Source organism: Meleagris gallopavo, chromosome 5 (genome assembly GCF_905368555.1).
Source record: "Meleagris gallopavo chromosome 5, MGAL_WU_HG_1.1, whole genome shotgun sequence".
In the NCBI taxonomy this organism is placed as follows: Eukaryota; Metazoa; Chordata; class Aves; order Galliformes; family Phasianidae; genus Meleagris; species Meleagris gallopavo.
In genome coordinates, this window is record NC_139408.1 from 21,311,007 (window position 1) to 21,336,794 (window position 25,788).

At 37.9% G+C, this 25,788-nt stretch overlaps 1 protein-coding gene across 2 annotated transcripts in view; it reads left to right on the top strand.

Annotated features, from left to right (window-relative positions):
- Positions 1 to 25,788, top strand: part of EXT2 (exostosin glycosyltransferase 2) — a 74,889-nt gene that overhangs the window by 22,300 nt on the left and 26,801 nt on the right. For both annotated transcript variants that reach the window (XM_085224603.1, XM_085224602.1), the window contains exons 8-9: positions 11,615 to 11,746; positions 21,582 to 21,771. In XM_085224603.1, the coding sequence (XP_085080729.1) occupies positions 11,615 to 11,746; positions 21,582 to 21,771 (322 nt within the window). The remainder of the gene's footprint in view (positions 1 to 11,614; positions 11,747 to 21,581; positions 21,772 to 25,788) is intronic.

The window sequence follows — 25,788 nt, forward strand, 5'->3', positions numbered from 1 at the left end:
GATATAAATAACTTTCCCAAGGTCAAACTGCAGTGTTAATAATGGAATTTATAAGTCTTGGATCCTGTTTTAATGACTACATCAAATGTATCTTGCAACACAGTAGAAATGTTTGGCTTTAAGTTACAAAGGCTTTACATGTTCTTTAGAGGCAACCTGCTGCCAGATAATCTTTAAATACCTTTTCCTTTAGTCTTCCTAAGTTGTGCAGATATATCTAAGAGCTTCTTAGATGCCTGTGTGTATATCTTTGTTAGGACTGAAGAAGTGGACTGTGCTAGAAATATACTATAATGCCTTTTAGCTGACAAGCAGTATAACTTGTGTTATACACTTGTGAGGGTTGGTTCCTTCCTCTTGTTAGATTCCTCTTGTTAAGCTTCAAAAATAGTTTCCTGCAACTGGACTCAGCTGGGTAAGGGAGTTCTAGTCCCACAGGATCCATGGAATACATCATCTCTGTTCCCTCACACAGCACAGTCTACCATAAGATGCTTCCCAACACTGTAGCAAACATTAGCAGGAAAATGTCAATGGTTCTGGTTGAGATACTGGTAAAAACTCTTTCCTGATCCTGAATTTGGTGATTAGGTTAAACCTGAGAATGAGTGAAAAACCTATTAACCAACTGTCTGAAATACTTCAGTAAGCTAGCAGCACGAAACCTGGGCTGTGCACTCTTCCTCTCACTACTCATTTGTTTCTGATCTGTTGCTACCTGTGTTTAGTAACCAGTGCTTCATGGAATCCTCTGAGAATTGAGTTCCATCTCTTGCAGATGCCACGTTACATATCTGTCAAGAGGGGAATAATAGCTACTTCCTGACACTTTTACTAATACACAATAAATAGGCAAACACAGATCAGTGGTGTACTTTCCATCTTTATTTTGAGATAGCAGGGACTCTGTGAAGAGACTTCATGCTTATCTTTATGATTACTTTTTTTTCCCCAAACTTGGCTTCATGTAGTAAAAAACATTCCTCTGTAGCACACTATTTCAGATGCTCTCCAAGATGAAATAAAAGACTCTACTTGGTGTCTATCAACTCTTTTGTTTATATAAAATAATTTTCAACCCCTTTTCTTTGCAATGTGACTATCTCACAGTGTTAACACGGCCAGCAATTATGGAGTCATACAGGCATACACAATTTGAGTCACAAAGGATGAAGTGTGTTTACACAGCTTAAGGTTGTGTCACTTAATTTTTAAGATGTGGAGGAAAAAGGCAACACCAAGTTGTAAACTGATTTTTTTCCTATAGATGCAGAGGAGGGAAAAAAAAAAAAGACATGACTACCAGTCCTTAAGGTTTTATCCTCATAGAATTTAGTAAGGCACATTTGTATTGAATCAAAGCAAGCAGTAATGCTCACTTAAAAATGCTCTGTGTTGAGAACTGTTTGAGTGGGGTATGTATATGTTTATGCTTATTTAAAATAGAGCTATATAGCTTACAGGAAACATGGAAACGTGTCTTCATCAAAAGGACATGTTCTTCCTCATATAGGGCTTAAGCTCTGAAGCGAGGTATGCATTGAATTTTGAATGCTATAATGTGGTGGTAACCCTACCTAGATCATTTTTTTTCTTGCTTCAGAAAGCTGTCCTTTCATGTGTGTGATTGGCATTGGGCTTGCTTTATGTTTAAATTCTCTAATCAAGGGAATTTAAGCTTCTATTCTCCCAGCATTAGTACAGCAGTCATGGGAAATCTCAAACAAGACAGATCTTGTTGCAGCAGTTGACACAAATAAAAGCGCTTGTGCTTTTATTTATTTATTTTTGATGCTGGATGCTGATTAAAAGTTTCCAAGCATCCTTTAGCCACGTTACAAAGCCAACCAGCAGAGAACAGGGCAGCTGCTGAGAAGGCGAGATGCTAGTGGACATAGGACAAGATCGCAGTGGGAAGTGTCACTGTGTGTAACTCAGAAAGCTGGGAAAGGTGTAAACAGATCCCCAATTTATCTGTAGAGTGGGCTCTCCAAACACTGTTTTATTGGCCAGTGGCTCCTGCTTTACTAACCTCTAACCTCCACAATACTCAGAGGTGCTGCCCACCGGCCAGCCTTGTCTTTGAACCCCCCTTGGCTCCTGCCACCTCAAAGGCTTGCAGTCAGATTCCTGTGTTTTGGTGGGGACCTCACCTCTCAGCAGGATGCCTGCAGCAGGGAAAACTGATCCACCCTGAGAACATAGACATATTTGAAGGCAATACCACTGGGACTAGAAACCTATTGCTTTCAGTTTCAGGAGCTGTCCATCATTTGTAAAGAAACGCAGCTAAAACATTCCTGCAGCCCCCAAATTTTGGTCATTGTGTAGTTGAACATTCTCTACAATTGCATACGCATATTTGTTCTCTATTCTTTTCTGGACTGCTGTAGAATCAATGGTAGCATAAACCTAAGTTACCATTGTTTGGTTTCATGCAGTTAACAGGGAGTGGGCAAAGGAGCAGCTGTTGTAGAAAGGATGACATACACACCCAAGTCATTTTGTCTGCTCCTCAGGTTAGGTATGCCTGCCCCTTCTCAGTAACAGCCTGTTGAAATTGGAGTCATTAGAGAGCCTTACAAAATCCTGGAAACTGAAGGGAAACTGAACTGATTGTCTTTACATCATTGTCAATGACTATATAGATATCTAGAAACCAATTGAACATCTGTATTATCCCCTCATATCTGTGATGCCAACATGCCTTGACTTGTAAATAGGAGGACAGAGCTGAACACTCTTTGTGACCAAAGGGAATGCAATAAATGGTGGTTATTTTTGCATCATGCTGTTTTAAAGCTCTGAGTGCTTCATTAATCTGAACTTTTTTTTTTTTTTTTTTACCCTGCTCCTTTCTTTACTGATTGTCTCCCTGCTTTGTAACAGTATTCCCAACTACAGTTGAGATTGGATGGGTTCTGTGCTGCTCATAGCGTTGATATCCACTTCTTGATTCCATCATTGAAATTTATTTTGACAATGGCTTTATAGGGTGGTAGGGCAGAAAAATCAGATTTCCTGGCTGGTGCAATGTTGCCTTCTTAACAGATTCATCAGGTTGACATACTCCTTAGTCAAAAAGCAAGTTTGAACTGAAGAAATCTGTGGTAGGAGGGAAAAATATCAGTGTTGAGTGGTATTATTACCTACTTAAGTTTTGCGTTCTTGCTATTTTAGAATGCAGTTACTATTGTTAGGACCAGAAATATTGGAAATCTATTTAGTAATGTAGGATTTCAAAACCATGTAAAATGTTACCATTTCATTCTATTAGAATAACTTATTCTCTGTCTTATATTTGAATGAGATTTTAAGCAGTGCAGGCTGCTATTCATAACAGCAGATGAAAACTTTAAAAAAGTAGAAATCAAGCCATAAATTATCTGCAAGTATGGAAGCAAGACTTAAAATTTTAACTTTAACAAGTGTGCATCAGAGAACCATTTACATATGCATATACTGTTTTCTCTACATATAGATTATAAGTAATAAGCGATTCTTTTCAAAACACTGAAGAAGAAAATTTGAAGAAACTGCAGTACAAGAAGCTTAAGATTAATATCTGTTCTTGCACTAACATTTTCCTTTACCCTTAGCTCCTGTGAGTCAGCATTTGTCAAGTAGTTTAGTAGCAATAAAACTGAGAGTCTGTATAAGTGAGTTACTCCCAAGTGGCTGGTATCCGAAGGGTAAGACTTGCATTTTGAACTCTGTCCTCTGTTTCCCTTATGAATTGGCATCTTCAAAAAAATAAAATAAAATAAAATAAAATCTGGATAGTGGAAAGATTTAGTTCTACTTTTCGTAGTGTATCTGAAGTAGGCAAATATGCTTGTTTTAGGACTTGAAATTACTACAATTGAGAGTATTAATCTAGGGATTAAATACACAAACTATTTTACTTTTGAAGAGATACTTTTTGAGACTGAATTACGTTTGACAAACAGCACCTTAAAATGTCCATCCAGTCCATCCAGAATCTCTTTCTTTAAGTGTAAGACTATAATGATATAAATGTTTTGCTTTGTGAGCCTGCAGAATGTCTTAATTAACAAATATTTCTCCATAGGCATATCATATAGTTTACATGAGTTAAATAGATGAATATTTTGAGGAGGTTTACTTAGGAGTCAAGCACAATTAGGAAACAAAAGTAGAAAGATGGGATGGAAATTCAGAATAATATTAAAAGAACAACATCATGTTCCATTACAAGCAAACCTTAGTTATCTGGAAACAAATGTACATGCCCTGCATTGTCCTACTACTCAGTTGTCTTTTTTTCTTCTGAAGAACCCTCTAGTTTGAGATTTGGCAAAACTCAGTGTTGAAACACATAAATTATGCTTGACAAACATGCATTGTTGTTTTTTCTCACTTCGAATCTTTGTGTGTATCTGGGAAAATGATGGCCTTCTGATAAATTTTGAAGGCTGTACTTTCAGGGAAATATTCTGTCCTAAACCTGGTTGCTTACTTCTGTCCTCCTCTCTTACTTAAAAGGAGAAGCACAGGTTGTCAGGATGTATTTTGAAGCACCAGACTTCTCGCTTTCTCTCAGAAGAACCCATTTTTTTTCCACACTGATGAGAGGGAAGAGCAGCCAGCCTATTTTAGACGTGTTGAATTTGATTGTATGATATTGCTCTCGAGAGCCCTACCAAACAAGCACTCATTTCAGACTCAAATTCCTATCATTATCATTGTAAGTAACTGTACATTGCCACCTAATTCTTAGCTGTATGAAGCCTTCTGAGTGTGTTTCAATAAACACACTTGTTTAAAGAAACAAGGATGTCTCTGCTTTTAGTTGAGACCAGCTGGTATCAGCTTTGCTGAAGAACTGCATACAAGAAGTGGTACGTATGAGTAGCAAACCAGTTTTTGGAACAGGGAACCAGCTGTGGACACACTGAAGTAGTGGTCCAGAAAGAGGAAACAAAAATGTGTGAATTTGGGGTTTTGGAGTCCTCCATCAGAACCCAAGATCTTTTTTGGAAAACTATGCATTAAATGCTTGTTCCTGCTAAAGATCTTATGTTCCCTCTTCAGTCCCATTTTACCTTGAGTGTACAGACTGGAGTGGGGGAGTGAGAGCTCAAGCTTTCTATATGGTTGTTAAATAGCATCAGCTATCCTCATATGCATCTTTATTATGAGGCAAATATATAATTCAGTTTATCTTGAACCTCAGTAGCCTATCATAGAATCATAGAATCATACATAGAATCACCAAGGCTGGAAAAGACCTAAGAGATCATCCAGTCCAACCGTTCACCTATTACCAAAGCTCCCACTAAACCATGTCCTTCAACACAACATCCAGTTTTTCCTTGACACCCCCAGGGTCAGCGACTCCACCACCTCCCTGGGCAGTCCATTCCAGTGCCTGACCACCCTTTCTGAAAAGTAATACTTCCTAATGTCCAGCTTGAATCTCCCCTGCCGTAGCTTGAAACCATTCCCTCTGGTCCTATCACCAATGACACGAGAGAAGAGGCCGACCCCCAGCTCACTGCAACCTCCCTTCAGGAAGTTCTAGAGAGCAATGAGGTCTCCCCTGAGCCTCCTCTTCTCCAGGCTGAACATTCCCAGCTCCTTCAGCCTCTCCTCATAAGGCCTGTGTTCCAGACCCCTCACCAGCTTTGTTGCCCTCCTTTGAACCTGTTCCAGGGCCTCAATGTCTTTCTTGCAGTGAGGGGCCCAAAACTGCACGCAGTACTCAAGGTGCGGCCTCACTAGTGCTGAGTACAGGGGAACAATCACCTCTCTGCTCCTGCTGGCAACACTGTTTCTGATGCAAGCCAGGATGCCGAGCATCAATCAATACCCCCAGGTCCATTTCCTCTACGCAGTCCTCCAGCCACACCGCCCCAAGCCTGTAGCGTCGCCTAGGGTTGTTGTAGCCGAAGTGCAGGACCCGGCATTTGGTCTTGTTGAACCATTGCTTCAGCCCAGCTCTCCAGCCTGTCCAGATCCCTCTCTATGACCTCGCTACCCCCAGGCAGATCCACACTTCCAGTCAATTTGGTGTCATCTGCGAATTTACTGAGGGTGATCTTACTGCACAACAGAAAGGGTATAAAGTGCATGTGAGCAGTTACAATAGCTTACTTAATGGGCAATAATTAGTTAGATTTTGGTAACTTGAAAAGCATTCAATTTTTCACAGTATGGTGTAGCTTTGGAGCCTGAAGGTTCTTGTGACTGAACTTCCATGACTGAAGCTGGTAGATAAACAGCAGAGCTGTAGGTATTTCTTTGTAATGCCTTTTATGACTGTGCTGCATGTTTTTGCTGCCGATATACATTTTGGCAGTGGGCTGCAGCAGTCGGTTACTTTGGAAGCATTGCTTGGCTTAACATAATTTTTATTAGTTTGAAGTTTTTTTTTACAAATAATGAAAGGATAAAGCTGGGTTCTATCCAATCCCAAATTTACAAAGGTCTGAAAGAGTTGTATCTAAATATGTCTCTAAGATGGATATTAGACACACTGCTGAGATGCTGAAGTAGAAGCAAAGGATCAAATGAATGTGAAACATTTGGCTGAAAGTAACTAACAGAACCAAGATGGAAAATACGATCACGTATCACCTGGATATGATTTTCAAGGCCAGAACTACTGCAGCAGCTACATCACGTTCTCTTCACCAGAACTTCACTAAGTCAACTGGTCACGGTGTGAAAACCAGAAACACTAAGAGCCATCAAGAAGGGAAAACACTAAAGTAGAGTCACTTCAGGTAGTATGAAAATGGTTATGTTTTCAAGCATCATAAACCTTTTCAAGGCATTTTGGGAACACTGAATTCCTGCATTGGGCAAAATCTTACAGTGTCATGGCTCCTGACCTAGAAGCTGAGAAAAGTAGTGGTTTATAGGCAGTTAACTTTTACTGCTCTTTTGTGAATCTTGTTTTTTTCTTGTTTACTAACTTTTCTAACTCCCACCAAGTCCTAGGCTGCGAAAAAAAACAAGTCTAAAAAGTTTGCTTAGTGGAATATTTTTCCTTTTAATCTAAACGTTACAGAAAGTATTCTTTTCCTTTCCTTTCCTTATTCCTAGTGTTTTTCTTTCCACAAACCAATCAAAAGATTTACATTGATCTGTCTTGCACTCTACTCTGGAGCACCATTAGTAGCATTAACACTAGAACTTATAAACATTATATGAATGGACTCTGTAACCTGATGCTGTGCTGGCTTGTAAAGAGCTTATAAAGAGATGCTAGGCCCCTAAGTGTGTTTATTTCTAAGGAAAATAACACCTTAACTAAATAAATGTTACTTTCTGTCATTAAGCTTCAATCTTGATGCCTGTTGCTCTTTTCCTGTTGTCTCCTACAAAAATAGCTGCAAATACCTCTGTCCCAAGCTCTTGCCTGTATCAGTGTATGCTCAGTATTTTCTGCTCCGTCTCTTCGTATTCCACCTGTACAAAACTCTACAGCTGACAACAAAACTTGTTTGACAAAATCCCACATTTTTCATTCCGTCTGCAAGTCTGAAGAGATCTAACCTAAGTTTCTGTTACGGGTGTTGGTACTGTTACTCAAAGTGTACACATGTGGCAGTAGAGATACATTAATACCTCTACATTATAGGAAGCATTTTTATCCTTCGAGAAGCAAGGGGAAAGAGAGACAACTTAAAGCTGTTTCTTCCGAGCATGCCTGTGTTTGTGACTTTGGTCTGCAGATCTTACCTCTAGAAGAGAGGTGAGGGTTTGGTCTCCAATACCTTCAGTCTTTGGCTTCTATGGTGAGGTGGTCTTGGCTTTGCAAATTTTCTCCAGATTCAGATGAGTTAATTTCATGGGGAATCTATTGTCTCATGGGGAATCTATTGTCTCATATGATGTGCTAGTCACTTCAAACCCATCAGGCAACCCAATAATGTCTTGTATTTCTCATTCCCTATCAAGTCGGTCATTCCATATCACAGAATTGTAGGGGTTGGAGGGGACCTCTCATGTAGTTCAACCCCCCTCCCTTGACTCTTCCGCATGTTGGTAAAACAATTACAGAAAACAGTACTTTTCCATCTTTTGTGTTGGATCTTTCCCATATTTTCTGTTTATTTAGAAATTCAGAAGGGGAAAAGAAGCTGTGTTTCTCAAATACGTGTTTGCAATTCCAGATAAGCTATACACCCAGAATAAAATGCTATAGCTTAACATATGTTCAACTGTGCTGTTTTGGCAGTTTTACAAAGTACGTTTGATCTCTGTTCATAATTTAGCTTGCTTGTGACCTGAGCAATATTTAGATGTATACAAATTTAACATTTTCCCCAAGTCTGTGGCCCACATAAGGTGTTTCCTCAGAAAGTTCCAAAGCCAAATCAAGCAGACTCCTAGAGAACTAGAAGTTGATTTCGGTCAAGTTGAAAGGAATAGCATCCTGACCATATCTTAATTGCAGACCCTGTATAATCAATACTGTGTGAAAGACAAGATCTGTAAATGTGGATCATTTACTTCAAGATTCTCTAAGCCTTTTCAGGTCAGCTCTGACAGCAATCAACATGTTGTTACTGTTAAAACTTAGAACTATTTTCCAGTATATTAAAGCTACTCTTGTGAACGTAACTATTGTCCTCCTGAATTCACAGGTGAGGGAAAGATAAATGGACAGCTCAGAAAAACTGTGTAAGAATACTGAGAAAGTTGGCATAGGAAGCAGGAACAGATCTCAGTGCTGCTTTTCTTGTTTTTCTCTCCCATATCCCTGTCTGCGTTCATAGGATTTTTATTCCCCCTAGGTATTCATTACATTCCAACATAAGCTTTTCAACCACACCAAGTAGAGCAGAAAATACATTTCAAATGGAATTGACACACATCTTCCCAATAGAGAACTTTCCCAAAATGTTTAGCAACTCACCATGCTGAGCAGCAGAAACTGGCAAACCATGTTAATCAATTCTGCTTTATAAAAGCAAACAAGGTGGGGAGGAAGTAATGAGACCCTGAAACATCTGTTTGGGGACTTAGAATCCCCTTAGAAGGTTTTGAGCTCTGCCTTAAAGAAACACACTCCAAAAAATTACAGCCAACTGTGGGAACTTTTTCTAGCTCCTTACAAAAAATTAATTATATAAATATTAGTCCATAAAAAATAAATTCCCTCTGCCCTCTTCTCCACTATTGCTTCTGGTTTAAAGGTGTAATCTTACCTGACATTACAAACATTCTTTCAGCAAAGAGATGCTACATCAGATCCATCCCAGTTGTGCTAAAGGAGGAAAAACAGTCGACTGTTACAAAGCTGGGTAATCATAGTTACAATACAAATAAACTTAGAACAGATTAGGAATGTTGTCATTATAGTGAAATACACATTCGCATACTACTCACAAAGTTGCATATTAAAAGACTGCATAAAACACTTTCCACTTCATGATCAGCACTGCTTATAGCAGTAGTTTTCTCAAGCTGTTGTCTCATATGAAAATGATATTTGGAATCTGTATTCTTACTGCGTTTCAATTACTTCAGTTTGCTGATCTGGTCACTTTTCATTCTCAATTTATATTTTATTTTCTTTCCAAGTCTCATGCTGGTGAGCTGTGTATAATATGGTTTTCTTAAGAAATAGGGCAGGAATAAAGGAATATTTTTTTTTCTTAGAATGTGGTGCTTGCTTTATTTACTGTCTTTTTGATATTTTAAGGATTCAGATGTAACTTATTCTAATGTGTTCATTTAATTCTTCTGCTCTTACAGCCGGACATAATATTTGTTTTGAACTGTGTTCTTGGTCAGACTCTATCAGGCTGTTACCCAGCTACTAAGCCTTACCAAGGGAGAGAGAGAGAGAGAAGTGATTCTGTTCTGGAGTGAAACTGCTTTGCATTTTCTCTGGATGATGAGTTGCAGAGAGAATTGTAATGTTTTGGACACGCTCCTCTATCTTCCTAGTAAAATTTTGAAATCATCTATTGCATACGTTTGCATGTTTATGTCTTCTCGTGATAAAGATAGTGCTCAAGAGTGCGCTTCTCCCTTTTCCTGTCCGATTTGTTGTTGCTGTTTTTTAAAATTGGAATATGGATTTATTTATTTTTTTTCTTTTTAAATATTTACCAAAACTGTTCTGAAGAACCTGTTTTACAGACTCCTCACAGAGCAGGGCACTGGGGCCACTATCCTGGCCAGAGATTTTTTTGCATTTTCCCTCTTTCTTCTTATTATCTTTCTTCTGCACCGCTCTCTAGCTGAGGAATGCTGCAGCACAAATTATACAAGCAGGTATCACTCCTTGTTTTCTATTAAAAGGCAGAAGCCTGCATAAAGAAACACACAAATGACCTACAATTATAGTTAAAACTATAGTTTTCTTATATCTTCAAGTCTGTACCTCCAAAAACTTGGTATTCCTTCAGTAATATAATACTCTAAATAATAATATTCTCAGATCACATGCCTAAAACTGGCCTTTTGTAGAGTCTTTTTGCAGTTTAAGAAATATGTAACAGTAAAATAGCATTTGCCCAACTTTGTACATTTTTTTCCCTTCAGTTGTTGCATTCTGCTCTGTTTTCTTCTAATTGCTTTACCATCTAGATACAAATGTTGATACTGAACCATAGGGAGATTTTAAATTAAATTACTTTCTGGACACTTCAAGGTGCTGGAGTTTCCTGAAGAAAAATCAGGTGGAAAAATGTCACGTCTCTTGGGCCAAAACACTTGAACTATTTTTATTGGCAATGCGTATTTCCTTTTGGGTTGGAAGTGATCCTTCAGGATCATTTGATGATTCTAGGCATTTTAAAAATATGTTTTTATCTCTAATAGAAAATAAGAGAAGTCAGCGTTTTCAATTCTGAAACCCTCTTTTTCTTCAAACATTTGTGTCTTATGTGGAAACTGGGATAAGATTTAAACTTACCGTACAGGGCTGGAGAATGACTTCTCTGTGAAACCCCGTGTACCTGGGTACAAGGAAATTACACGCTTCATTTCAGCATGCATTTTACACTTCCTTTGTTGCGAATTAGCCCAGATGAATGTTTGTTATTAACTAGCAAAGGGCATGGACTGTTATGAAAGATCTTGATATATATCTTTATAATTTTTTTGGCAGTTTAGGGGATTTATTAATTTGATGTAGATCATGAATACTAAAATTCTCCAGTTGATCTAGTTAAAAAGTGACTTAAGTTCCACCCTTTATGCTCCATACCTTTATTAGGCTGCTTAGCTGCACTGTGGATCCCTCTGCTTTGGAAAAATTGAGTATAACAGTAACTTCTTTTCAATGGTCAAACAGCTTTTGATGTTTTTTCAAGAGGAAAACTAATGATAAGAATGTGAAAGTGACTGATTTCTTCTTTGAGGATTTGCAAGGTTTTTCATTCTTATTAATCAATTGCAAAGTAATGCTGTTGCTTCCTTTTGTTGGCCATAAGTCTTCTTGTACATGGAAGTGGAATTGAGTTTGAAGTCTTCTGGCTCTACAGAAATATCCTAGTAGGAGTAAGCATGCCTCCTAATTTAATTTCCACCTGACTTGTTGACTACATTGAGCAGATTGTATGCGTCAAGCCTGAACTGATTATTATGTGCTGGATCTGTTCAGTAGGAAATTTTATTCTCTTTGCAGGCAAGGTGGTTCTGGGAAGCATATTTTCGATCGATGAAAGCAATTGCTCTTGCTACTCTTCAGATTATCAATGATAGAATTTATCCATATGCTGCCATTTCGTACGAAGAGTGGAATGATCCCCCAGCTGTGGTAAGTAAATTCATTTGATTCACTCATAAAACAAATGACTTTTTCTTCCTCATATAAGAGGTATGTGGTATGAGACTTGGTAATAATTCTGTGTGTGTGTTTGTGTATGCATTGTGTTGGTAACTCCAACAGATGAAGTTAATATATTTTTATGACAACTGGCAAAATAACTAGCAGTTTGTTTTATGTCTTGGCTGTGAAATATGAACTTTGGCTATTGCACTCCAAATTGCATGGTTGATTATTTATTTATTTATGTATTTATTTATTTATTTTCCATGCATGCGTACACACATGTATTTCTTTCGCATTTAGAGTGAGTTTAGAGCTCCTAAGATTGAATAACTGCCATGGAAATAGTCAGTGGAAGTACTGAAGATCTTAATTTGCAAGAGTTTTTAACGTAATTCTGCTGAAATAGCTGATTAGTCTTACGCCTGCAATTTTCTCCGTGTTTTTTTTCTACATAATTTCTCTCAAACAGAAACTGGTGATCAAAGTTTTGTTGGGGTGTTGGTTGTGGGGTTTTGTTTTTTTTTTGTTTTTGTTTTTGTTTGTATGTTTTAAATATTTCACTGGTTGAACCTCCCTCTGCTAAGAACAAATGCTGGAGAATTAATTAACCTTCTGCACCAGGCAGCTGGTTCTGATTTTTTACCATATAAAGACTGCAGATGATTTTCACTCATAATCAGTTAATTTTCTCTGTGTCAAAATATAAAAAAATAGTTTTGTGTTAGTAATAAAAACAAACTTGTTAACTGTCTCTCTTTATGAGTTAGAGAGAGTCTCTCTGGAAGCTGTGTAGGAGTGCTCAGGAGTAGCGTGTTTTACTTTGGACTCCTCAGGCTGATTGAGTGTGAACAGTTGTTACCAAGGGCTAGAAGTCAAATTTCTGCTGCCTAGCCAAAGGCATTGGTCTGCTTTTGTCACTGACTTGAGAACAAATGTGACAATTGCCAGTTCTTAAGCAACAAATTAGCTGCAGAAGAAGAATGTGTTCTATAAATGGGGAGTCAAAGTATCTTAACACCTTCAGATTATGCTATCAGGTCAAACATCGTGAAGCTTCTAGTAAAATGAAGAGAATATCCTTAGGGAGGCTCTAAAAGGAATACAAAAACCTCTTACGGTTCTCTTCTGTTCTAGAAACCGTTCAATTTCTGGAGAAGTTATACTTGTGTCTGGGCAACAAGCAGGCTTTTTCAATCCTTCTTAAATACATACTTTGAAAAAAGACATTTATACTTAGTTTTTCAACATAGAGGTTTTCTTAGGCAGGTTTATTGCCACAGACAGAGCAACGTGTAGAGCAGAGCACTGAAGCTGTGGTGGAACACATAACAGCAGTGTCATGCTAGGGCAGCACAGGGAGTAAGCAGGAATGTTTTATCAATATGCAATGGCTAAGAAAAGTTAGAGGGCTGACTGCAATTAGACAGGCTGGAATTTGTCCAGCATATTGGAGTTTAACACCTCGTATCACGAGTCTCGTGCCATGCATGGTCAGTTCCTTCGTGATTTTATGTCTTAGTTGAAAGAATTTTATATTTATCCTAGTCTATGAAAATTGCTTAATATGTGCATGAATACTTTTCTCGCTTCAATATGAAACAGAACCATCATAAAAAAGTTCCTTTATGGGCTGCGTAAACTCCATATTAGCCAGCAGCACAGAGTGCCTGTGACCCTTTCTCACAGGGTCAGTTAAAGAAAATAGAATTCAGATCGGGAATGGTTCAAATGCAGTTAAATTTGTAGAACAGAAGTACACAACCCTGTGATATCTTTAACTGTGTTTTTTGATAGCTGCTCTGAGCATGCATGAAAATTTCATTTTATCAGGCTTTTTTTGTGGTGGTTTTCTTTTTTTAGCCAACTAATGCTGTTGGGTCTTGAACCACGTTCTTTCCGTGGAATTGAATAACTGGAGCCTTTTCCAGCCTATTTTTGAGATTATTTTTTAGTTGAATATATTATGTTTTATCTCTTTGAGGTGAGAATGTATTGCAGTGTATGTATAAATCTATAAAGGTGTATATTCTCTGGGACTCTAAATTCAGGCAGTTTGGAAGGTCATGATATATACAATATCTGCCAGTAAACTTAATAAGTTGTGGAGATCTTGTAGAACATTTTAGAAAATAATTGTGGTATTCAATTGTCAAAATTCTGCTCATTGCAGAAAAAAGGATCTACTTGAGCCCAAGTGTGTTTCTCATCTAAATTTGTGCCTAATGTGGACTCATAGCACTGTTGTGGTCTCTAGTTAGTCTGGATGAAAAATGGTTGTTGGAAAGCAGGTACATGTGTACTTTTGGAGTAGTTGAAGATGTTAACTGTATTCTCAAATTCTAATAAGAAGACAAAATAACTAAAGATGACTTGAATGTGTTCCTTATTTGCAAGAAAACTGCCATATTCATCTCTAGATAAACTCCAAGACTGAAACATTTAAAGAAAGTTATTTCACATTGGCCGCAGGGTCAGGATATAGGTAACTGTTGAAGCACCTGCATGTTAACGTTAATATCACAGTGAAATGTGCAAGTAACTCAGTGCCAAAAATTCTTGTGTTATTGGCCAGAACTGTACCTCCAGAACTTGTCATTTATTTTTTCCCTTTGAACTAGGCTGGCTCAGTATGCAGTTCTCTAGCTCTCCTTGTTGTTCACCATGGTGTTGTGGTTAGTAAGGATTAAATGTAGTGCTTGTATATATTCTCTTGTTCCCATTACATGGTTTAGATAGGAATAGAATGCAGAGTTGCAGAAAGAGTGCGTAAAAGCTGTCGGCAGATTAGCAGGAGGTGCAGAGGGTGCAATCACAATTTTAATGCAACAGGCTTGCTTCAGTTAGAGGTTCCTCTAATCAGTACAAGGCTGTTAACGGAGCTCAAAGCAATAAGGTTTTGAAAATGACAGCATAGTTTTGGTTATGAAATATTTAGATGAAATGGCTTCTATTAATTGTTACGTGTGCTTAATTGCTAGGAGAATGACTGCTTTCTAGCAGAAAGAGTCCTGAAAACTAACGGAGAGCTAGAGCTCAGTAAAATGCCCTCGTTGTTATTTATTTTGCTGCATGTTTGTTCCAACTGCTTCAGATGTAAAATAAAGCAGTGAAAGCATTTCTGCTTCAACTATTAGAGTAGCTCATAACTGTCCAAGGTATGTATTATGCTCTGTATTTTGTTGAGCTGTTGCAAACTCATGATTTTTCCTGTTTTAAGATTCGTCATCTAATTTCAGTCTATTTCCTATGATTTTATATATTACTGACCTTTTATTGTTTTTATTCTAGTGCAGTAGAATTAAGCCTATTTTGAGTTAGCCTGTAAGTATGATAGACAAACGGTTCTCGGGGGGCCTGATATACTTGATTAGGTCTGGAACTACAGTAGCTATAAAGATGAAGCTGTGCATCATTCACAAAGGGCTGCCTCAAGTTTGACATTGTTTGCAAAGTAGGACTGTTAAGAACTTGCAACTGCTTTCTGAAGACTTTCTCTTTGCTTTACCTTGACTGATGACTGGTATCAGGAACTAGAACATCCACAAATGTAATAATCATTACATTCTCTTTTCAACAAAATTACATTGGTGTTTTTATCTGAGGGGATGGCTGTTAACTTGGACAGTCAGCATGAAAGTGATGTTCATGCATTTAAAATCAATGAGCCATGCTCATAGCTAGGTCTGCGTGTAAGTTTACCCGCAGATGATCATCCTTTCTCAGCACAAAGAAACACCAGCCCACCACCTTGTATTGAATCTGTAGTCATCCAAACACTCCAAACTGCTCTAGGCAGATACTGTTACCAAAAGAAGCAGTCCTGCATTCTTCCACATTTGGATGATGATTTCTTCTCCCTGTGCTACCACCTTCTTGAATTTTCCAAATCACTTGTGGTGAATTAACTGAAATCTGTTTCCTTCTGTAAAACTTACCCAGCAAAATAAAAGAAAGATGGGGAGGAACAAAGGAGGGAGTGGGTGTCTGGAAGGCTGCTTTTTTTGGCACCAGTTCGGCTTATATTGGCTCAAAATGTTAGTGAGACTGTTGCTTGAGAATCTTCACCACCGTGTGGGCACAGCAGCAGTGCACGAGGGTGTTTTTCTAGCAGAAGGGGATATAAGGTACACAGAAGATAAATGCATGTGCGGTTAATTGCATACTTAATACATTGAGTGAGCAATGGGATCCAAACAGTTTTACGTGTTCATATCATTTGACTGAAGGCTGATGTCCTTTTCTAAAGAAAAGTGGATGATTTTCTTGTAGTTTCCTACTCATACTGTTGAGGAAGTGGAAGAGCAGTGTATAAGTGTATAACGTGCTGATACATAATGAAATACTAGTTTCAATAGCAATACACTATGTTTTTGCCTTCTAGTGAGGAGAGGGCAAGTGGTGTTTTGTATTGGTTGGTCCAGCCATTATCCATTGGGTAGCAGCAATCTATTATGTTCAAACAAGCCAAAAAATGGCGACTTATATGCTGTTCATTCTGATTGTTACCAATTTGGGCTGGATTAGAACTAATGATGTGGATTTGAGACATGATCTGTTATCTTCAACTAAGAACTTTGTTGTGCACTAATGGGAGTAAATTACTTTTTCACTTCACAAACTAGCTATTTGTGATTATTTAAATTCTCCTTTTACTGCACTTCATACCTTCCTAGCATACATGGATTTCTGGAAAATGGATCAGATGAGTTTTTTCCAGTTTTTATTTAGTTGCTTTTGCTGAAATTCTTTTAAGCCTGTTTATAACATAGGCCTATAAAACATTAGGATTTGTTTGTAAGTGGCTGCCTTTGAGTTTTGACCTTGGGTGATATAGATCGGACTTTAATAAATCACTTGAGAATATCACCATGCTTCACATACTATTAAACATACTAGATTTAGTTTTTCCCAGTGAGACAGGAAACAGAACCATTGTTTGGCTTAAACTAAAACAAATAGACAAGTTAACTTTGTGCAACAAATGCCATTCCTGTAGCAAATCCTACGCTGGATGTTCATTTGTGGGCTCTGTCCAATTACCAGGCAGATCACACTTTCTAAATGATAAAACTATTTTTAAGCTCTTTGACCAGTATGTTATAGTTCATCTCCAGATGATGCCAATATTATAGTTGTACTAACATCCTAGTATCACTTGTCATCTTCACAACATTAACTAAATATTAATATACACTTTTATAAAACTTATTTACCTGTAAGTGAGAAATGCCCAGGGTGCCATCCAACCTGGCCTTGAACACCTCCAGATATGGGAATCCACAGCTCTCTGGGCAGCCTGTACCAGCACTTCACCCCCCTCTGAGTTAAAGAATTTCTTCCAAACGTCTTATCTAAATTTCCCTTATTTTAATTAAGGATTATTCTCTCTTGTATTATTATTATTAAATCGTGTAAAAAGTCTCTCTACTGTTTATAAGCTCCCTTTGAGTACTGGAAGGCCACAGTGAGGTCTCCCTGGAGCTGCTTTTTCTCCAGGCTGAACAAGCCTAACTCCCTCAACCTTTCTTCAAAGGAGAGATGCTCCAGCCCTCTAATCATCTTTGTCACCCTTTGATTCTTCAACTTGCCTGCCTTATTGAAAGCATGAATGCAAACTTTATTCTTGATAATTCTTGTCACTGAAAATGTATTCCTTTAGCACATTATTACAATTAAAGTGTTGAAGAAATGAACCTGAAGTTAAGTTTTTATGTCAGAAGATGTGTTCAGCCAATAGATTCAGTGTCAGAAGGGCTCAGACAGTTGATAAAATTTAAGCAGCTAAACAAAAAATGATGCTGAATAACTTAGCATTATAGTCGCATGATATATTTTGGCATTTGTAATCTGTGATTCAGACGGTATCACATTTCATCACTCAAGTAGGAATAGATAGGAACTCCTGTGTGCCTCATAGCTGAAATGGTTTTGGGGAAGGTTTGTAATCTTCATCAGAATGTGAAATGTTGGGCATGCAACTTGACTTGTGATTCGGCGGAGCATAAGTGCTGTGGTTGGCTCCAGAGAAGGAGAGAGGTTAATTCCTTTGGTTTTGCCCTATGACCACTTGAGGATGGGAAGCATGATGAAATACTTTCTCAAAGTATTCAATAAAAGCTTATCATGAATAATTGGAGAAAAATAGAATAAATCAAGGCCTTTTTGGTCTAGTGATTCATAATTGAAACCACATTGAGGTTAGGATTGATAGTCTGAACAACCCAGCTGAAAAAGCCTTACATCGGCAAGGGATGCATCTCTGCTTTACTTAGATGTATAGACAGACTACTTAGCTATTGTATAAGTTCAGCATTCTATTGCCATTACCTCTGTGCTTTTAACTGAGAATTGTAGTCATTCAAGCTGTATGATTTCTATAATATGTTGACTAAAACAAGAACTAAATGTGGTTATTGAAAATAAAATATGTAGGGAGGAAAACCCACTGTCTTGTTCATGGTCACAGTGAAATTTCATTCTAAACTGCTGTTGCTGATTTTTCCCACTAAAAGATGTCTGGGAAGTTCTTGCTTTATTTCTAAGATACAAGTATGCATGCACAACTGCAGTAGCCTGAATCCTTCCTTGTAATACTTATCCACGCCTGAAATCTCCTCTCTCCCCAGCATTAAGCCATCTCAGAGTTCTTGCTGTTATTCAGGTCCCACCACTTTGGCTGTTCATGTGATCTGCAAAGGGCTGTCAAACCTAAGTGACATGAAATTACTCTAAGGAAGCTGGTGTTTGAACTTGATCTGTTTTGCCCATAAAAATGATTCACAGCAAACAACCTATTAATCTTAGATTCATTATCCTGGCTCCTCTAATTATATTAGCTGGGAGGGCAAGAGTGAAGGATTGTCTTATCCATAGTTGAATGTCAGCACTTTGTCAAGGAGAGGTGATGGATAATCAGTCCAATGCTGCTGCTTGCTCTTCTTTCTGAGAGTGAAAGTTCCTATGAATTTCCATCATGAGTGTTAATAAAGATGGGTCTGGAGCAAATGTTCTTTCACCCTTGGTTTCTTGATCAACGACTAGGAAAACCCATCCCTGTGTCATTATCCATTTCATACTTTGCTGCCATAATGGAGATTTAATTAGATTGCTGTTGAATTAATTGCCTGCATGGTTTGCTTTTCCCAAAGAGAAATCTGGAAGACTTTAGTAAATTATGGAGGCTTGAATTTGCCCGATTTCCTGCAGAAAGCGGGGTCAATAGGTCTCAGACTGTAGACATACTCTTCAGGCAGGCAGCAGGGGGTTAGCTCTTAATGGCACTTGAGAGATGCTTAATTGCCTTTTTGAAATGTTTTTCTCAAATGAGAAGCTTGGTTCTCCCATCCATTAATGTGGGTCCACAGGCTTTTCCTTTCCATCATCCTGTAGTAGATGCAAAAACACCTGAAATGTTGTCTTATTTTTCCGAAGTTATAAACAGCAGGGGAATATGTTTGTGCCTTTCTGAAAGTAGTAAAAGTAGGAATTTAAATATACATAAAATACAGGTTTTTAAGAGAAATTATGATAATTTCTGTAGGCTACATGTACATGTGCATCTTTAATTTTTCTTTGAGTAACTAAAATAGTCTTAGAACAATATAAACAGTATAGTCCTTTTCAAGGGATATTATAGCAAGTAATTTTGTAGGAGATGTTGTGGCCACAGAAAAAGTGGGGGCTGTTAATTTAAGTGGCAATACTCACCCCGTAAGTAATAAATACAGCATAGATTGCTTTACCAGTTACTTCTCCTTGTAGGGCAGAAACATAAGATTTTCTTGGCAGCCTGCTGACTATGAAATTAAACCTCTGCTACAAGTATTAATGAAAAGAGGTTCCTGAATGTTGTTTCAAAGAGCTTCTCAACATGCAAGGATCATTTTGGGGTGGTGGTTGGTTGTGTGGAAATGAATCTGTAAAGCTTTAATGAGATGGATTGTGCTCTATTAACATTTTGATTGTGACTTGCTGTAGGAATTTTTGAAACTAGAATAAAATCAGACACTCAGCTCACTTGTATAACAAGCATCCAAAATTTGTCTCTGCATGTATCCATTGTTAAAACAATGAATATGTATATGCTGAGTTACTGAATGTAGTACTCTGCTATCACAGGTAGCCATGTCCCTTTCGTGAACTGAAGTTGAATATAGTTGTTACTATTTCTCTTACATCTGTGGGCTAAAAACTGCATTTTTTCCATTAGGAACCTCAGCAACACTGTATACCAAATGCTACTTGCACGAAACATGATAAAGGACGTCCGTAGCTGTGGACTAATCTGTCTTTCCAGCTGTTTTGGGAAGTGTAGTAATTGATATTACTCCTACTGACAGATTCTTGCCTGGAACATGTCCTCAGACCATCATAGATAAAACAGGGTGCTAATATTCTGCTTAAAGTAAAATCACTTTTCTATCTCATGTATTTATCCTCCTTTCCATGCTGATGTGTATGTAGAAGAAAATAGTATTCACGTATTTTTTTTTCCCTTTGTTAAAATGGTCAAAAATGCTATGATCTGTTTAAGCAAAATAGGCTCAGTTCTCCCTGTCCTCCTAGTTAGAAAACATTCTAGTTAGAAATGTCTTACTGAGTATGAGGAGGGTGACTGTAGAATGTGTAAAGAAAAGCAGCCCAAAGACAAAATCAGAACACGAAAAATTGCAATATTTATTGATTTGTTACAAATCATTAAAAAATAAAAAACAAACCCAAAACCTTGTTTTCCTCCTAATAAAAGCAGACTTATGAGTTTTAGCTGGAGATCCTCACAAGGTTTCTGTAACCTGCAGGCAGTTACTGGCTGCTTATGAGGGTTCATAGTTTTTACAGGCTGGCGTTCAGAACTTCCCTGCAAAACAGCATTGCTCAGTTTCTGCTTTCCCAACTCTGCTTTTCACCTCATCCCAAAAGGTCTTATTTTTCCCTTTGCTTCTCTCTCTGACCCTTGGTATCTGCTTGGAACGTCAGCTGGAATGGAAAAGTTGAGACTAGAACACCGACGCTTTCATTCCTGTTGAGCAGTCCCTTCACTGCTTCCTCCCCTGCGTTGTTGGTTCCAAATGAGGTTGGCACACGCAGTGAGAATTTCACTGTCTTGTCTCTTGCCAGTTGAGCTGGCTTCCTTATGCTGGCAGTGTATTGAAATAAGACCTTTAAAGTCTTGAGAGGGATGCCCTAGTTAAAATTCAGGAGGGGTAAATAACTCTCTGAAATTCATCTTTGTATCTCATGCCTTTTTTTTTTTTTTTTTAACAGAATAGGTTTTCTCACCCCATTTAACAAACCGAATTTTGTGGGAGCTAGCACATTATTCTTCCTAGTGTCTGCTTTGGTGTTTTTTTTTGTCCTTGATTCCCATTTTGTATCAGGTATATGTTTTTTGCTTTTTTTTTTTCTTTTTCATTTCTGAAGCTGTATGGCTGATTAGGTTTCTGTTTGTTTAATGAGTTCTGACTGTAAATATAACTGTTTGAAATAGTGAGTAGTAAATGAGAATTGATTCTTGGTGTCTGAGTTCAACATTTACCTTAGTTTTCCTTCTCCACAGATCTGTCTGCCTCTTCCACTTGATTTTTCCTTAAAACCCCTCCAGTATGCAATGTTTCAGATAGGCAAAAATGAAAATTGAATTAACAAAGAAGCAGGAATGGAAGTTTTGAGAAATCGTTGAATTCACTTCTGCTGAAATTAGAGAATTATTCTGTCTGCTCTGAGCCTACTTCACCTCTGACACTTGAATGCTGGCCATGTGAATTACTCCTTGCTGTAATACTTGTTTTTATTTGAATTATTTTATTGTTTTCCTTCACAGAAATGGAGCAGCGTGAGCAATCCACTTTTCCTTCCACTAATCCCACCACAGTCCCAAGGATTCACAGCAATTGTTCTGACTTATGACAGGGTGGAGAGTCTTTTCCGAGTCATCACCGAGGTGTCCAAAGTGCCCAGTCTGTCCAAGCTGCTTGTTGTCTGGAACAACCAGAACAAGAATCCACCTGAAGGTAAGACTTGGTGCTAGGTGTAGTGGAGGAAAATGAAATTGGGAGTAACATGCTTCAAAAACTATTCTGTAGTTACTTTCAAAACAATAAACCAAGATTTTTGTGACGACGCTTTTGAAAGTGAAATGAGAAGGGCCAAAGTAGATGAAAAGAAACATTCCAGTTGTTCTACTGCCAGCTTAATGTCAAAGGTAACATGAAGTAGTTGCAGAGACATTGGCTGTCCTTACCTTTGTTTTGGAGAGAGGTAAAAGAAACTCATCTTTGTTTTGTCAATGCTTGATTTTTATTTCTCTGTAGAAAGACATACTCGATTTAAATGTTTTTGTTTCCAATATGATACTGTGTTTCTCTTTGCACAACAGAATCTGATGGAACTCCAACTTTGTAATTCGTGTTTATTTTAAAATGAGGGTACATTCACAGACCTTTATTTTTGGCTCATTGCTATGTAGGGTGACCTTCATAAGTTCTAAACATTGGTACTAAGGACATGAGCATTACTGTGGGCAGTTAGTCTTCTTTTCTCATTCTTAATGAAAGCCTGTATTTACAGTACTTGTAAATGAGGTTGTTTCCTGTATGTCATATCTCTGAATTGGTCATTCTCATCTGAAAATGTAGGTATATTTTTCTGGGAGAATAAATGCTTTCTTCTAGGAATATGTGTTCAAAAATGCTAACTTTGGTGCTGTAGAACTTTGTGTATTCATCTGTCTTCTGGAGCAAATGAAGCCTGTTAGGACTCCTTGCTTTGTAACTGTATTTGCAGAAGCTTCAGTTGCTGCAGTTTTCCACTCTTCAGAGTTAGGTATTTGGCATAGTGGTAAGATGCAGTGCAAAAATTAATCCCTGACCACTTGTCTCAATCTGCCATGCTCTGACAGCTTCTCTGGAGCCAAGCTATTGCAACCCTCCACTTGGCTCATTTGCCATTTTGGCATCTTGTTACAGTTCAAAGCAAGTAGCTTTATTGTTTGCTTTGAAAAGCATTCTGTAATACTGCTGTTCTAAACATCTCAGAATTTAGTGGTTTATAAAATGCTTTGCAAACTTTTGAAGTGAGAAGTGCTGCGTATATATTGATGCTGGAATTTTTGCAGTTAGAAGTTTTTCTCTGAAAGTTAAAATGCTTAATGTTACACTCATTCAGTTATGTAAGCTGTGAGCGAACATCTACTGAGTGCAGGTGGATTTGACCCAAATGGATTGTTTCCATGTTTTGCTTTGAGTGAAGAGGAAAGTAGAAGAGTAGGAGAATTGAAACAAATAAAACGTTGGCAAGATTTTTCTGTTAAATCATTCATATTAATCTTGAACTTAGAAATTCTTGAGAATTGAAGTGTTTAACTTTTTCTATCTTAATTATTATGAAGCCATAAACTAGCTTCAGAAAAAACTGCTGTTGCCTCTAAGCATAAACTTGCCGTTGAATGCCCAGGAAGTTGTGCCCTTATATTAGACTAAGCATTGCATCGAAGTAAATAACCATTTGTTTCAGTGCTCCATGTCTCCTTATTGCTGTTATAACCATTATTATCTTGGGCTATGGCTGAGGAGAGGTCAGTTTGATTAAATTAACTTGTTTCATTTCAGATCCATGCAGGGCATTCCACTTGGCTCTTCAGCCAGTCTCTCCTTCAGTCTGTCTATTAGTGATTCTAATCCATGGACTTCAAAGCTTCTGCTGTTTATAGCCTGTTAAAGCCAGGAAGTTTCTGATGGATTAAGGCAAGGAATGAGTTTGAAGTTTGTAATGTGCACCACTGTCACTGATAAAGTCTAGTTTATTACCCTACAGTAGTATCTGCGCTTTTTTGGCCATTTTCTTTTAATTGATTATAGTAAAGCTGAGGTGCTTAACCTCCTCAAGCACCAAGAGCTGTGTTTCCTGATCATTTACATATACAGGACGTTTCTGTACAGCAGCAAGTCTTGGCTTGTGGCACTGCAACACTTTGTGATTTGTTTTTGTTCCAAGTATACAAGAGGGAGGGCTGAGTGGATGACATCAAGGTTGTCTTTAGCACTGATCATAGGCAGTGAATTGTGAATTGGATTTGAGTCTCTTGAAATGGAGCTGGCGTAGTGCAGCACAAATATGACATGGGCTGCTCCTTTGTCATCACAGGAATAATTGAAAATGACACCAGTTACACTAGATATTTTTATCAGGACAGTATGTGTTGTAAACAGAGAGAATCTGTCCCTGGGAACTGAGATTTTCAAACACCTGCAGATTCTAGAATTCATGTTGATATTTAATTTTTTAAAAATGAATACTTACATGCTTGTTATAATGCCTTTATGTAAGCAAGATTCAGTGAATACAGAACTTAAGAAGAAAAGAGAATTAAAATGTTGTGCAAAATTTAAGAAGCTACTCCCCTCAAGAAATGGATAATTCTCTTCAATATTTAGTAAATTTTGAGTTAAGAGGTACATTTGTCAGTAAAGCAGGAGTGTGGGATCTACATAAAGCATACACTTTTCAGATCTGATCGTGTCAGGGGCTAATGCAGCTCTGATACGGCTGACAAGCTGGCAAACTCTTTATCACATTGCCTGATGTAAGGAACAGAGGTCAACTGATAAATTGAATACTTGACTGGAAAATTTCACCCAGAAGTGCTATGTTGGAGAAAAAGTGTGCACGTATGTACATGTGTACACACATACATGGGCAAGCAATCTAAAGAGTGATTTTCCCCTTGTCCTACGAATTTGTGACGATGACTCCTAAGTTGAAATGTTTAAGAGCTTCATGTGCACGTCTGAGCTCACAACTATACATTTGCTTTATAATTAATGAGAAGAAGAAACAAAACCACCTCCATCTAGTCTGCATGACATATTTATTTTACAGTGAAATAAAGCATCCTTGCAGAAGTACCCTTTTGTTTTCACTGAGTCTGAAGGAAATTTAAGGTGACCGGTACAAACTTGAATGACTGGTCTTTAGCCACTTAGCTGTCTGTTCTGAATCCAGTTTGTTTTTCCGTGTGGTCACCTGAACGCAATGAGGAACACATATCTTGTCTCTCAAGATTTTTGAGACCTAAGTTAGTGAGCACTGAATAACACTGAATAACAGTGCTTCAGTTCTCAGGCATATAGTTCCTAGGGCTGGACACTGACCAGACGCAAACGTTCTACCTGTTCAGTGGGAGAAACTCTTTTTTTTTACTGTGCCTCAGTTTCCTTGGCTGTAAAATGAATACAACAATATTGTTTTCCATATAACACTGAGATCTGTATTAAAAACTGCTGTGTAAGAAACATTATTCATGGCATTATTATTAAGAAGATGCTGAAATCTGTAATTGTAATCTACTTTTAAATCAAAATCAAGAAGTAGAGGAAATTGCTTTCTGTAAGATTTTCATCTTTAGGGCATTAGAACCTTCAGGGCATTAATAAAAATCTATTTTAACTGCTTATTCCCATTTTGCAGCTTTAGAAACTGAGGTCACAGAGGTGACATCTTCACCATCACCCAACTTAAGAACAATGAAGAGATTCAGGAAGGTCTTGTGATTAAGTCTTTCTTTTGCTTGGTAGAACACACTCCCTTCCCATGCTTTCTATCTGAGAGAGATATGTAGACATGGATGTGAGTGAAGAGGTGGAAGCTTTACTGTGTATTTTCAGGTAATTGCTCGATGTGTACGCCAAAATAGGACCATTGTGCTTTGGGTGAGACTGGAAATCAAGGGTCTAATTTTATGTTTGGACTCAAAATATGAGTGGTATCCTAGGAGAAGAAAAAAAAGCTTCAGCAGAGGCATGTATGAGCAATGCAGGTGTCTTGTGGAGGCATCTCTAACTTTTCACAGAGCCAGTGGTAAAAATGTTGGATCTAATGTATGAAACAGCAGAGAGGAAGTATCGCATATGATAATAATTTTAATCCAGAATTTTAGTGCTTTACGGAACAAATTTGCTAATCTTAAGTGTTTTCTAAAAGTAGGGGGATGTGATCTCTGTTCTGTGTCTTTGGCTGAGTTTTGTGTATAT